The 13,508-nt window shown below is 38.1% G+C and overlaps 1 protein-coding gene across 1 annotated transcript in view; it reads right to left on the bottom strand.

Annotated features, from left to right (window-relative positions):
• Positions 1-315: 315 nt before the first annotated feature.
• The window catches only part of LOC141497224 (uncharacterized), a 38,344-nt gene continuing 25,151 nt past the window's right edge, over positions 316-13,508 (bottom strand). Inside the window, 2 exon segments of the mRNA XM_074199870.1 lie at positions 316-1,641; positions 1,784-1,956. Of these exon segments, the coding sequence (XP_074055971.1) occupies positions 316-1,641; positions 1,784-1,956 (1,499 nt within the window).

Below are 13,508 nucleotides of genomic sequence, written 5' to 3'. Positions count from 1 at the left end.
TGTAAAAACTTTCCACATTGACTCCAAACACAAAGGTCTTTTCTAGTGTCAATTCTCTAATGTTTCTTAAGACTGGAATTTCATGGAATTGTCTCTCCACATTGATTTTATTCATAAGATTTCTCTCCAGGGTGAATTCTCTGATGTGCAGAGAGTCTCTCCTTCAATGTAAAAATATTTCTACATTGACCAAAAAAAATAAGGTTTATCCTCCATGTGAATTCTCTGATGTGTAGTAAGATGGGTCCTCCAAGTAAAAGCTTTTCCATATGGCATGCATAATAAGGTTTCTCTCCAGAATGGGTTTTCTGGTGTTTAGTAAGAGTACTTTTCAATGAAAAAAATCCTTGCACACTGATTACGTGCAAAAGGTTTCTCTGCAGTGTGGCTCCTCTGATGTATAGTAAGATAGGACTTGTGTGTGAAAACCCTTCCACAGTGATTACATTAATAAGCTCTCTCTCCAGAGTGGATTCTCTGATGATCAGTAAGATGGGACCTCTGAATAAAAGCCTTTCCACACTGATTACATTCATAAGGCTTCTCTCCAGTGTGAATTCTCTGATGTTTAACAAGAGTCTCCTTCAATGAAAAGGACTTTCCACATTGACTACATTCATAAGGTTTCTCTCCAGTGTGGATCCTCCGATGAATAGTCACATATGACTTGCTTGTAAAAGCCTTTCCACATTGATTACATTCATAAGGTTTCTCTCCAGTGTGGATTCTCTGATGTTTAACAAGAGTCTCCTTCAATGAAAAAGACTTGCCACATTGACTACATTCATAAGGTTTCTCTCCAGTGTGGATCCTCCGATGTATAGTAACATAGGACTTGTTTGTAAAAGTCTTTCCACATTGATTACATTCATAAGGTTTCTCTCCAGTGTGGATTCTCTGGTGTTTAATAAGTGTGCTCTTTGATGAAAAAGCCTTTCCACAGTTATCACATTCATAAGGTTTCTCTCCAGTGTGAATTCTCTGATGTTTAACAAGAGTGCCCTTCAATGAAAAAGCCTTTCCACACTGATTACATTCATAAGGTTTCTCTCCAGTGTGGATTCTCTGATGTTTAATAAGAGTCTCCTTCAAAGAAAAAGCCTCTCCACACTGATTACATTGATAAGGTTTCTCTCCATTGTGGATCCTCTGATGCACAGTAAGATAAGACTTGTTTGTAAAAGCCTTGCCACAATGATTACATTCATAAGGTTTCTCTCCAGTATGGATTCTCTGGTGAATAATAAGAGTGCCCTTCAATGAAAAAGCCTTTCCGCAGTGATTACATTCATAAGGTTTCTCTCCAGTGTGGACCCTCTGATGTTTAGTAAGATATGACTTGCTTGTAAAAGTCTTTCCACATTGATTGCATTCATAAACTTTTTCTCCAGTGTGGACTCTCTGATGTGTAGTAAGATGGGATTTAACTGTAAAAGTCTTTCCACATTGATTACATTCATAAGGTTTCTCTCCAGTGTGGATTCTCTGATGTTTAATAAAAGTGCCCTGCAATGAAAAAGCCTTTCCACAGTGATTACATTCATAAAATTTTTCTCCTGTGTGGATTCTCTGATGTGTAGTAAGATGGGATTTAACTGTAAAAGTCTTTCCACATTGATTACATTCATAAGGTTTCTCTCTCTTAGCAAGAGAATCCTTCAAGGCAAAAGCCTTTCCAAATTGATTACATTCATAGGATTTCTCTCCATTGTGGATTCTTTGATGTTTAACAAGAGTCTCCTTCAATGAAAAAAGAGTTTTCACACTGATTATATTCATAAACTTTCCTTCCAGTGTGAATTTTCTGATGTACGGTAAGACTCATCTTGGTAGTAAAAGCCTTTCCACTCTGATTATACTCATATGGTTTCTCTCCAGTGTGGATTCTCTGATGTTTAACAAGAGAGTCCTTCAATGAAAAAACCTTTCCCCATTGATTAAAATCCTGGGTTTTCTCTCCAGTTTGGATTCTCTCATGTGTAATGCCAAATTCTCTCCACATGAAGTCACAGACACTGTCATTCATGACACTTTTTTTGTGAGTTGTTTTCACAGGAAGGCTTAGTTTTCCAATATTCTCCTTCATTTCAAGTCTGAGCTCTTCTTCTGAAAGAACTAAACAGGAAAACAAATAAACACAAATTACTGCCCCTTCCCAGCGCTAGTAGATTCTAAACTCATCAACTATTTGTTCCCCCCCCCCAAAAAAAAAGTCCCAAACTTCAATCTTAAGTGGAGACAACCTATCAGTTTAAAATGGCATTAGCTTATATCCTAAGGATGATCTACTTTATAAAGAGTTGGACAAATAAACCCACTGGATCCCAACAATAAACACCAACTACACCTGTGAGGCAGGCATTCTCTTGAGAGTTTTGTGATAATCACAATGTAAATAATGAGCTAACACCTAGATAGTTTTGGAGGAGCAAGTGGTACTGGTGTCTTAGCATCACTCAAATGAAATTCACAGGCTTGTCATAACATCAAATCCCTGATGTCATAGTCTTCTTCCAAAATTAAAGACAAGGACAAACATAATTCCTCATGCAGAAAATTGCCAATATTCAAACCTTTTAAACACAAATGTACATGTACAGTGTTCACTAGGCTGTTCATTGATGGGGGGGGAGATGGGAAGGGAGAGTGAAAGAAAATATTGTAACACAAATATACACATGGCTGTTGTTGAAAAATTTTCATATTATATGATTGAAAAAATGACATGAAATAAAATGAAATAAAAATGAAAATAAAAAATGAAATAAAATTTAAAAAAACTGGACATTTTCAAGAATTATCTACCCAATCTCAGAGAAAACAAAAACATTCTTCACCTTTTTGACTCCTTATCAGATGAAAAGATTCTCCTTGTTTGCTAAAGAAAATCCTTTTATGTGTGAAAATTGTCAATGTTCTCTAATCCATTTTGCTACCTAGCTGCCACATAATCTCATTCAAATTCTCATCTACCTTGGTATAATATTCAACAGAGTTTTCCATTGTTTTAAATTAAATTTCACTCTTCCACATTGACTAAATAAATAAAACCAGTTCAATTTAATCTTTGAACCACTCTTACTTGATCCATGTATCCCCATGAGATTGCATTCAATAATCTTTCTTCTATTTCATTGCTTAACAGATAGAGGTAACATTTTCCAAATTGTGTTCACCTCCTTGGCCTTGTATTTCCTTTTTTCTTTTTCTTTTCTTCCCTGAGGCCCCAGTGCATTATATGATGCCCAATTACACACAAACTGGTATAACTATGTGAAAATATTCTATAGATATTTCTAATTCTCAGTTCTTTCTCTATGTACAGAATATACCTTTCAATTACCATTTATACTTAATTTGTGTATTTTGAAGTCAAATAAAAAAAGAAAAATATTAATTTCTCAAATGGCCACAATTCAATGGATATTCTTATTCTGATCCTTTTAGATTTCTCTGCAGCCTATGACATTGTCAATCTCTTCGTTTTCTCAATATTCTTTTTTCTAGATTTTAGTTCCATTATTGTGTCCTATTTCTACTTCACCAATTCCAAAAGGAAACTCATTCTATGTATGCCAACCCTCCCATCTTCTTGTATTCCTAATGCTAAGGCATCTCCCAATAGTCCAATGCAATGCAATACTCATCAACTCTCTCACATTCCCACTGCTGAACCACATCCTCAAACTCTTGCAAAGTCCACTTGATTCTACCTTGGTGACATCTTTCACATATATCCCTTTTTCTCTCAATACTGTCACTTTCTTGTGTCTGACCATGGTCACGTCACATCTGAGATTTTGTAAGAGGTTGCAGTGGTCCAGCTGCCTCAGGTTAACCCCATTGTCAAATTCTTCTTCCCAAAATTCTCACCTGACCTTAACACCACATGCTCACTGAGTCCCAGTGACTCCCCAGCAAACGGATTAAATATAAAACCCTATCTAGAGCTACTAAAACACTTTTTCTCCAGCCCTTCCTCTATACTGACAGTCTTCTTTCACCTTGTTTCCCCATATATGCTAGAATCCAGTGGTATGGGTCTCCTTCCTGTTCTGGGACAGGATTTTCAAACACAGACTCCATGGTTATTCCCTTGCCTATCCCTGTTCCTAGAAGGTTCTCCCTGGATTCCCTGGTGGCCAAGCAGAGCCCCCATTCCACGATAAGCATTTTTCAATCCTCCTTAAATTTGGGGTCATCTGTCTCTTAACTAGTTTGACTTCTATCCTGTCCATCATGGGTTTCTATATGCTTGTTGGCCTCTTCCCTGCTCCATTGGAATTTAAGGAACACGGGAGCAGGGAAAGACCCGTACATCTACTGATGTGTTTGGTGCTTTTTCTCAGGGTCTTGGACATTATTATGGGCACTTAAATGTTTATTGACTAGAAGAAAGATTAGGAAAGAGCCCAAAGAACTGACCTCATTCCCTTTTTGCATTTTCTTTTCTTTTCTTTTTTTTTTTTAGGTTTTTGCAAGGCAAATGGGGTTAAGAGGCTTGCCCAAGACCACACAGCTAGGTAATTATTAAGTGTCTGGGGCTGGATTTGAACTCAGGTACTCCTGACTCCAGGGCTGGTGCTCTATCCACTGTTCCACCTAGCTGCCCCTTCTTTTTTGCATTTTCAAAAGAATTCTCTGTTGCCAAATCCCAAGCAATGCCTTTCTTTTAGGGTCACAGATTGATCCATGGAAGGGAGTTGAAAGTATGGAGAAAGTGAGACTCAGTAGTTCAGGGATTGACCCAAGAAGGAACTGTCAGGAAATATCTGAAAAAAGAATTCCAAGGCAGGTGTTACAGCCTCCAAATTCCACACTTGCTTCGCTTTAATACATAGAACCCCAACCATCATCACTGTCCTATACCTGAATTCACGTCACTCACCTGGACAGTGACTATTTAGGCTTTCCTGCTCCAGCATCCATAGAACTTCCCTTTGCTCAAAAGAAGAGATCACATCTTGTCTGGAAACTGGAAGCCCTGGGCAGGGAAATCAATTTGGGATGAAGATGGAGACAAATTTAAAATTTAGTCCTCTTTTGGAAAGGACTATATACACAAAGCTGCTGCACTTTGAGGATCCCTCCATGAAACTCACACATAGGAACTTGGACTCACCCATTAGTGCTTGTAATGAAAGGAACACAAAAGAGGATAGGTTGTTATGCACAATAGTCCAGTCCTCTCCCCTCACTTTAATCCCCACCACCCTAACAGGTTCCATTCTGGTAAAAACACCTCCTACCAAAATAGGGTAAAAACAGTTAAGGTGCAAGACTATCCTCAAGCCCGGAAACAGGAACATTTTACCCAGTTCCTCTCCTCTGTTCCTCAGTCCCTGAACCATATAAAAACCTTGTGTATTGTTCGTTTGGGGAGTCTTTCTCTCTTCAGGTGAGATTCTCTACAGGCAACCTCCACAGTTGTGCCAAATGCTCTTTCTTGGTTGGCAGTTCTGGCAATGCCAGAAGCATACATGAAAGGAAGACCAGATGGGTCCTAGGCCTCCTGAAGAAGAGTCTCAGAGGAGTTATTTATGAGGGTTATGGCAGGAGGTAGAGGAGAAGTTGATGGAATCAGGTCAGGATGAGGAAATGTGGTCAGTATTGGCGCAACTTCTCCATAGAAGGATGGACGCAGCGCACACTTTCCATTATCTAGAAATCTAGTTAATGCAGTGGAGAGAACCCCAGGCCTAGCCAGAGGAATGCCAGAGTCAAAATACAGTCTCAGACAGTGACAAGGTGTGTGTCAAATCACTTAACCTTCATTTGTCAGCTTTTTCACCTGTCAAATGAGGATAATAATATCACCTAAATTGGAAGGTTATTTTCACGATGAAGGGACGTAATATGGTGTAAAAAAAAAAAAAGAGCCCTCATCATAACATCTGGTGATCAGCAGGTGAAAACAAATACTTATTCCCTTCCCTTCCTTTCTCACCATCTTGGTGAGAATTCTGGATGATTAAAGACAAAATTGCAGGAGACCTGCCCTCTCCTCTCTCTAAATTGCTCAAAATCCTGCACAGTAGGGAATGAAGACATTCCCATTGATAGTGGACTCAGTGTTACCAGGGGAAGCGTCCTTACCCAGAGAGAGCAGGTTCTGGGCATTGTCCAGCATGACTTCTTTGTACATCTGCTTCTGATGAGGGTCCAAGAGGCTCCACTCCTCCTGGGTGAAGTCGACAGCCACATCCTTGAATGTCACTAACTCCTAGACCATCAAAAGTCATCAGGTGTAGAGATGAAAGACTATTGAGAAGTAAAGAATCCACTCCTTTTCAATTCTAGATGGAAGCTAAAGAAAAGTGAAGGGGTCTGCCCAGCGGTCATACCCTACATGAGAATCAGAATCTCTAGAACCCAAGATCATTAAGAGCCCAAGGGAATTCTAAGAAATGGATGTTATGTCTCAGTGGGAACAAAGCTGAGAAATCCCTTGGAATATAATACAATATAGTACCCTGGGGAATCTGGGAAGTTTAGGGTCTATCAGGGAGGTGGGAGGTGGGAGGTGGATGCGTACAGGAGAAAGAAAAGGTGATGGGGAACTTCTTTTTCATCAGACCAGGTAGGGGGGACATCCTCAGAAAATGGCAGAGTAAGATAGAAATGTCCATACCTTACAGATTTCTTCCACAAAGTGATAGATAATCACCATGAAATGAAGGAAGAACAACAACAAAAACAAAGGGGTAACACCCTAGGACCCCTTGAGCGAACTCAGAGAAGAATGAAATAGGATGAGGTTTGGCCTGAGGGAAGTGGAGACACTCTACTGAATCATCCAACAGGAAATGCATGAGAGAAGCAGTGGGGACCTCAAGACACTCACCTCAGCCACTTTTCCCTCACAAACTTTCATCTAAAGAAAAGTAGGTGCTGAGTGGGAGACAACTGAATGACCCCCCCCCCCCCCCCATGGACTTTCTGGGAGTCAAGCATGGCAGGGTTTTCCAGACATGACCCCAGGTTTGGCGACGGGGAGGAGAAACTACCATAGGGAGGAAGAACATTTTGGGGATAGTGTGGCAGGGGTTGAGTGAAGGAAGACAAGTGTACATGAGTTTGAGGCCCCAGATTGAATTAAGTAAATAGTAGGAAGAAGAGTTGAGGGCTAGGGTAACAATAGGAACAATTCAGAATACAATATGATAATAATAATAATAATCTGCTAAAATATAATAAAATAAAATAAAGATGAAGAAGCAAAGAAAAAAGTATTCAGTCACTGAAACTTTGTGTGAAGGAAGATTTAGGATCATTTTCAAAGGAGTGTGAGATTGAAAAAAAAGCATTCCTACCTGAAATAATAATGGCAAATGGTCACAAACACAAAAAGAAATCTTGGATGAAAGTAAAAAGAATTAAAAAATCAAATCAGAGAGAATGAGAAAAAAATAGAAAAAAAAGAAATCTTGTCAAGAAAATAATCAAAAAAGTTAACCAGTTGAAAAAGAGAAAAATCCTTAAGAGAAAACAAACCAAATTTGAAATTAAATAAGAACAAGGAAAAATTAGCAGAATAAAAAGCAATCAAAATTTTGAAAAAATAGTTAACCAATTAGAAAACGAGATATAAAATCTTATTTTTTTAGGTTTTTGCATGGTAAATGGGGTTAAGTGGCTTGCCCAAGGCCACACAGCTAAGTGACATATTAAATGTCTGAGGCCAAATTTGAACTCAGGGACTCCTGACTCCAGGGCCGGTGCTCTATCCATTGCGCAACCTAGCTACCCCAATATAAAATCTTTAAGAAGAAAGTAACTCCTTGGAAACAAGAATTGGTGTGAGGTATTGAATGGCATTATAAAACACCAAGATTTTTCAAAAGCAGAAAAAATAGGAGAATCTGAAACTGCTCATTAGAAACAACTAATCTGTTGAACAGATTACAAAGAAACAATGTAAGAATTGCTGAACTACCTGAAAATTATGACCAAAAGAACTATCTGGATACAATGTAACAAGAAAGTATTAAGGAAAATTGCCCTGAAGTTCTAGGCCAAGAAGCAAGGTAGAAACAAAGACTCCACTCCACCTGGGAAAAAACCCTAGGAAGAAAATTTGGTTGGTTCTTGTCCTTCATTATTGAAGAGGACCAAAATGACATCACTACGTCTGAGACAAAATACTATGTGTCCAAGTGTGGCTGATGAGAGCAGTAGGAGAAAGAATATTTATAAGAATGTCAGAGTCAAGTTTCAAAATTCCAGGGTTAAAGGGAAAATATTTTAAAAACAAGGAGAAAAAATTAAATACTGTAGCAAAATAATCAGGATTTCACAAAACCTAGCAGCTTCTATACTAAAAACACTGTAGATATTAGAACATTACATTTCAAAGAGCAAAGGAGATGGGGTTGCATCCATAAATAACAATTTCTCATTCAATGAGAAATGTTAAATGGTCCCAAGTACAAAATGCGCTTTTGGAAGAACTTTAAAAGGTTTTTAGAAATCAGTTAAGAGAGACCAAGGAAAAATGAGAAAAGATTAAGACCAATCCTAAAAAAGGAGAAAATGGTGAAAAGAAAATCAAACAACTTGAAATAAAGACCCAAAAACTTAAGGAAAAGAATAATTCCCTGAAAAATAGAATTGGAAAAGGGGAAACTAATGGCATTCTAAAAGATCGAGAAATAAAACAAAATCAAAAGAACCAAAATAATAAAAAGAGCATGTGACTCATTTCATCAGAAAAGTTGTTCTTCTGGAAAACAGATAGAGGAGAAACAATATAAGAATAGTTGGACTACCTGAAAATAATGATTAAAGAAAAAGACCCTTGATGCAATATTGCAACAAATTAACAAGGAAAACTGCCCTGAAGTTCTCGGGGGAAAAAAGGTAAAGGAGAAATGAAAACAACTACCAGTTGTAGGAGGAAAACTTACAGGAATGTCAAAGCCAAGTTTTCAAGTTCCCAGGCTAAAGAAAAACTATTAGAAACAAGAAGAAAAATCTCATTTAATGTTTTTAAACTACAATAAGTTGCATAAAGCCAAAGAACTAAGGTAATGAACTAAGGTAAAGAACTAAGGGTAACTTATTCAACAAAGTATAATCCTCAATGAAAAAAAAAAAAAGAAATTTAACAACCTCAAAGACTTTAAGGTTATTGTGAAAACAACCCCAGAACTTAAAGGACAAATAACATTTGGGAGAAAAATAAGGCAAACTTTAAAGATCAATCATTTAGGATTTTAAAAAGATCAAATTCTTTGCTTCTTATATATGAAAATATTAGGACAATGCTTATGACTGTTGCCATTATTGGGATAGTTTCAAAGAAAGGTGTGAGTTGACCTGAGCAGGATGGAATGATTCTGGAGATATAAAACTATGTAGGGAGAGATAAAAGTATTAATTATCTCATAAATATGAAGCATAAAAGGAAAAACTGAAACAGAAGAAAATAATAAGGGGGAGGGTGGGTAGAGCAGTTTCCTTACTGTCATTGTTAATGTTATTCACCCATTCTCAATATAGTCATATATATATATATATACACACACACACACACACACACACAGACACACACACAGATATGAATATATATAAACACACACATATATATATATCTAAAAGACTTCCAAAATATATATATATATATATATTTATATGAAGTCTTCAAAATTCAGAAAAAAGAAAGATCAGGAGGACCAGGTAGTAGGGAAAAGTAATGCAGAGGAAGCAGGAGGGATAAAGGCAATAGGGTGAAAAGGATAGTGGAGAAAAATTGGAAGGAGGAAAATTTACAAGTAATTATAGTTCAGAAGGTAATTGAAATGAATTGACCCACAAAATGAGAGCTTCATGCCAAGGAAATAAAAAGCAGAAGTAGAATTTATTATATGGAAAAAAAAAACAACACCAAAACACCAGGAGTAAAATTCATGATATCAAAGTTTAAACTAAAACTGATTTAATCAAAAGAAAAAAATCCTGAAAAATTATATTATGCGTCAGCAATATTATTCTACATTGTAATAGATCACTTAATATAAATAGACAATCTGGGGGGCAGCTAGGCAGCACAGTGGATAAAGCACCAGCCCTGGAGTCAGGAGTACCTGGATTCAAATCCGGTCTCAGACACTAGCTGTGTGGCCTCGGGCAAGCCACTTAACCCTGTTTGCCTTGCAAAAACCTAAATAAATAAAAATGTAAATATAAATAGACAATCTAAAATACCTGAGAGTATTCTTGTCAAAACAGACATAGGAACTCTTTGAAAATTAATATAAAATGCTTTTATAAAATAAACTCATACCTAAATGATTGAAGTCATATTTGTTGTTCGTGAAAAAGAAAAATTACAAAAAAGTTGACAATTTTACTTAGCTAATCAATTTATCCAATGTCATCATAATTAAATACTAATAAACTATCTTACCGAATTAGAAAAAATGATAACCAAGTTCATTTGGATAAACAAAGAGTCAACGATATTAAGGTAATTAATGAAAAAAATGTGAAAGAAGGGGGTCTGGCCATACTAGATCTCAACTTCAACTATAAAATGTTAATCATCAAAACAATTTCTGACTAAAAATTACAGTTGGTAGATTAGGTGAATAAATTAGGAACACATTACAATACAGGAACACAATACAATTCAGTAGAGGATAGAGACAAACATCTAAACTTTTAGAACAAAAACTTGTCATTTCACAGAAAGTTGTTAGAAAAACTTGAAAAGAGCAGGGTAGAAAGTAGGTATAAGTAAGATCTCACACTTCATACCATACCTTATGGTCAAAATGGGACTATAGTTTGGTCATAAAAGCGAATTACTGAACAAAGGAGGCAGACATGAAATTATTTATTGATCAGTCTGTGGATAACAGGAAGAAATTAAGCCCAACCAAAAAAAAAAAGGCACTGCAAAAAATCTAGCATAAACAACTTTGATTATATAAAATTAAAAAGCTTTTATGCAAAACAAAATAAAAAGAATGGCAGAAAACCAGGGAAAACATTTGTAACAGATATTACTAGTAAAGACCTGAATTCTCAACTATAGAGAGAAGTGAAGTTTGCAAAAATACAACTGTCATTCACCAATTGCTAAATCAAAGTGTATGAATAGATGGTTTTCAGACAAAGAACACAGAAGTGAAAAAGGCACTAAATCACTATTGATTAGAAAAAATGCAAATTAAAATAACTTTAAGGTATCATCTCATCTATCAGATACAACAGAAAGTGAAAATGATACATGTTGGAAGTGAAATGAGAAATCTGAATGCTGATGCCCTTTGGGTGGAGCTGTGGGCTGATCCAACCTTTCAGGAGACCAGTTTGGAATGTTCCCCAAAGGGCTATAGAGTTCTGCACATCTGTTGATCCCGCAACACCACTGCCAGCTGTAGAGCCTAAAGACAGTTTTTTAAAAGGAAAAACGATCAAATAACGCCAAAATATTTATCACATCTGTTGTGGTGCCTGAGAAATCAAGAGGATGCACAACAACTGGGGAATGGCAAAACAAGCTGTTGTGGAATTGTGATGCAATATTATGACAATATAATAAATATAATATAATATCCCATGATAGGATAATGAATGACAAGCCAGATGACATAAGTAGAGAATGACTGAAATGGAATGATTTACAGAGCTGTGCATGTCTAACCTCTATCAGACTGTTTATAATCACAGAGAGGGTGGGGAGGTGTATATGGGCATGTGTATGTGTATACTGGGTATGTGTATGTGTCTGTGTGTGTGTGTGTGTGTGTGTGTGTGCAGAATGCTAGGTAGGTATTGAGTCAATTTGTGACTGAAGTGATCATTGAAGGTTGACTATAAGGAGGGAGAAATTCATAACAAACAGGGAGGACCCCAATTTCAGGTGTGGGGGCTCAATGCTCAAGATCCTAGAGTCCCAGGAATCAGTTTAAAACTCAGGAGAAGAGAACAGGGCAGTGTGGTTCCTAACAGGTTCAATTTCAAACCTAATTTTTGGTAAGGAAATGATACATAAGAAGGCATCGTCCTCTTCATGACCCATCCCCTCTGTCTACAGAAACGGATTTGGTTACTTATATTGGTCTGATGTTTGTTCTTCATTCTCAAAGAAGACCACGGTATCATACAGGGAGGTGATGCCATGAATGAGGGGGGGAGGTCTGTGGTAAGTCACCAGTCTCACTTAATCATCCTGAGCCATTTGGATCCAGTGGCCAGATAGGAATCGGGATGATTGGAGATGGTCCTGGATGTGAGGCAATCAGGGTTAAGTGTGACTTGCCCAAAGCCACACAGCTAGTAAGTATAAGAGGCTGTATTGGAACTCCAGTCCTGATTCCAAGGCCAGTGCTCTATCCACTGCAGCACCTAGATTTGCCTCCTTGGTCTACTCTAGGGATACGCTGCACTCACCTGAAGTGGGGGTCTAAGGCTCTCAGGGTCCATTCCCATGAATCCAGGAGTCCTGTAAAGGTAACAAGGAGCAAAGTGACTCCATTTTGCCAAGTTCCTCAATCTTTTTCCTGGTCTTGATCAACATTTTGGTCCTGCTTCTCCCACCCTTCATAGATTCACAAACTAGCAACAGCCAAAGCACTTACTATCAGAATATATTCCTAACCTGGAAAGGTTTTCATTCTCTGCCTTTCTGATAGTCAGAAGACAGCTTAGAGCCACCTGAAAAGTCCCTCCCTTCTTTACCTCTACCTAGAAAAGTCCATCATTCCCACCCCATAATCTTAGTCCTAGACTACTTTGGGATCATACTCTGGAAGATTGCTGGTTGTCTGTTCCAACTTTGGTATCTGGATTTGACTCAGGACCTGCTTGCAGACTGATCTGGAGGAGGTTGGGGGAGGAACTCTGCCTCCTCTTTAGGGGCAAGAGACCGGCCTCCAGGGATTTGTAAAGGGTGAGGTCCAAGGGAGTTACAAAGGCACTGGTCCTGCCATCAAAGCCCTCAGGGAGGATCAGGCTTGGAAATGAGGTTCCTACATAAGCAGACAGAACATGGGATCCTGGTTGAGTTGAGACCAGGCAACACCTCAAGTGACTCTGGAGGCAAAACTCTCTGACCAATAAACCCACTGCCTCCCCACATCTCCTCTCCAGCTAACTTAGACATGATCTGAACTACAGAGAGAATCCAAGATGAAATCACAAGCACTGGTTCTTCATTGTGAAAGAAGACCAAAATGACATCACTATGCTTGAGACAAATGAGTGTGTCCTACTGTGGCTGATCAGACCAATACAAGGTCAGAATGCTCTACCACAGGTTGGCCACAAAACAATCCATGTGAACACCTGGGGTGGGTACTCTAAGCTTACCTAGGTCACTTTTCCTTTGAGCGGATTCAATTCTGCCTTCCTCATAGAAGGCAGTTCCCTCACTGATGAGGGCATGCCACGCAGGGCTCTCCTGTGCTAGTGGCTCTCATGCTGCACAACAGTTCTAAAATTCTTCAATGAGACCTTCAGAGTGTCTCACTATTGCTTCTTCTGATGCCCATCAGAACCCT

The sequence above is a fragment of the Macrotis lagotis genome, chromosome X (genome assembly GCF_037893015.1).
Source record: "Macrotis lagotis isolate mMagLag1 chromosome X, bilby.v1.9.chrom.fasta, whole genome shotgun sequence".
In the NCBI taxonomy this organism is placed as follows: domain Eukaryota; kingdom Metazoa; phylum Chordata; class Mammalia; order Peramelemorphia; family Peramelidae; genus Macrotis; species Macrotis lagotis.
The sequence above is the reverse complement of the archived record's forward strand: the minus strand, read 5'-3'. Positions and strand labels throughout refer to the sequence as shown.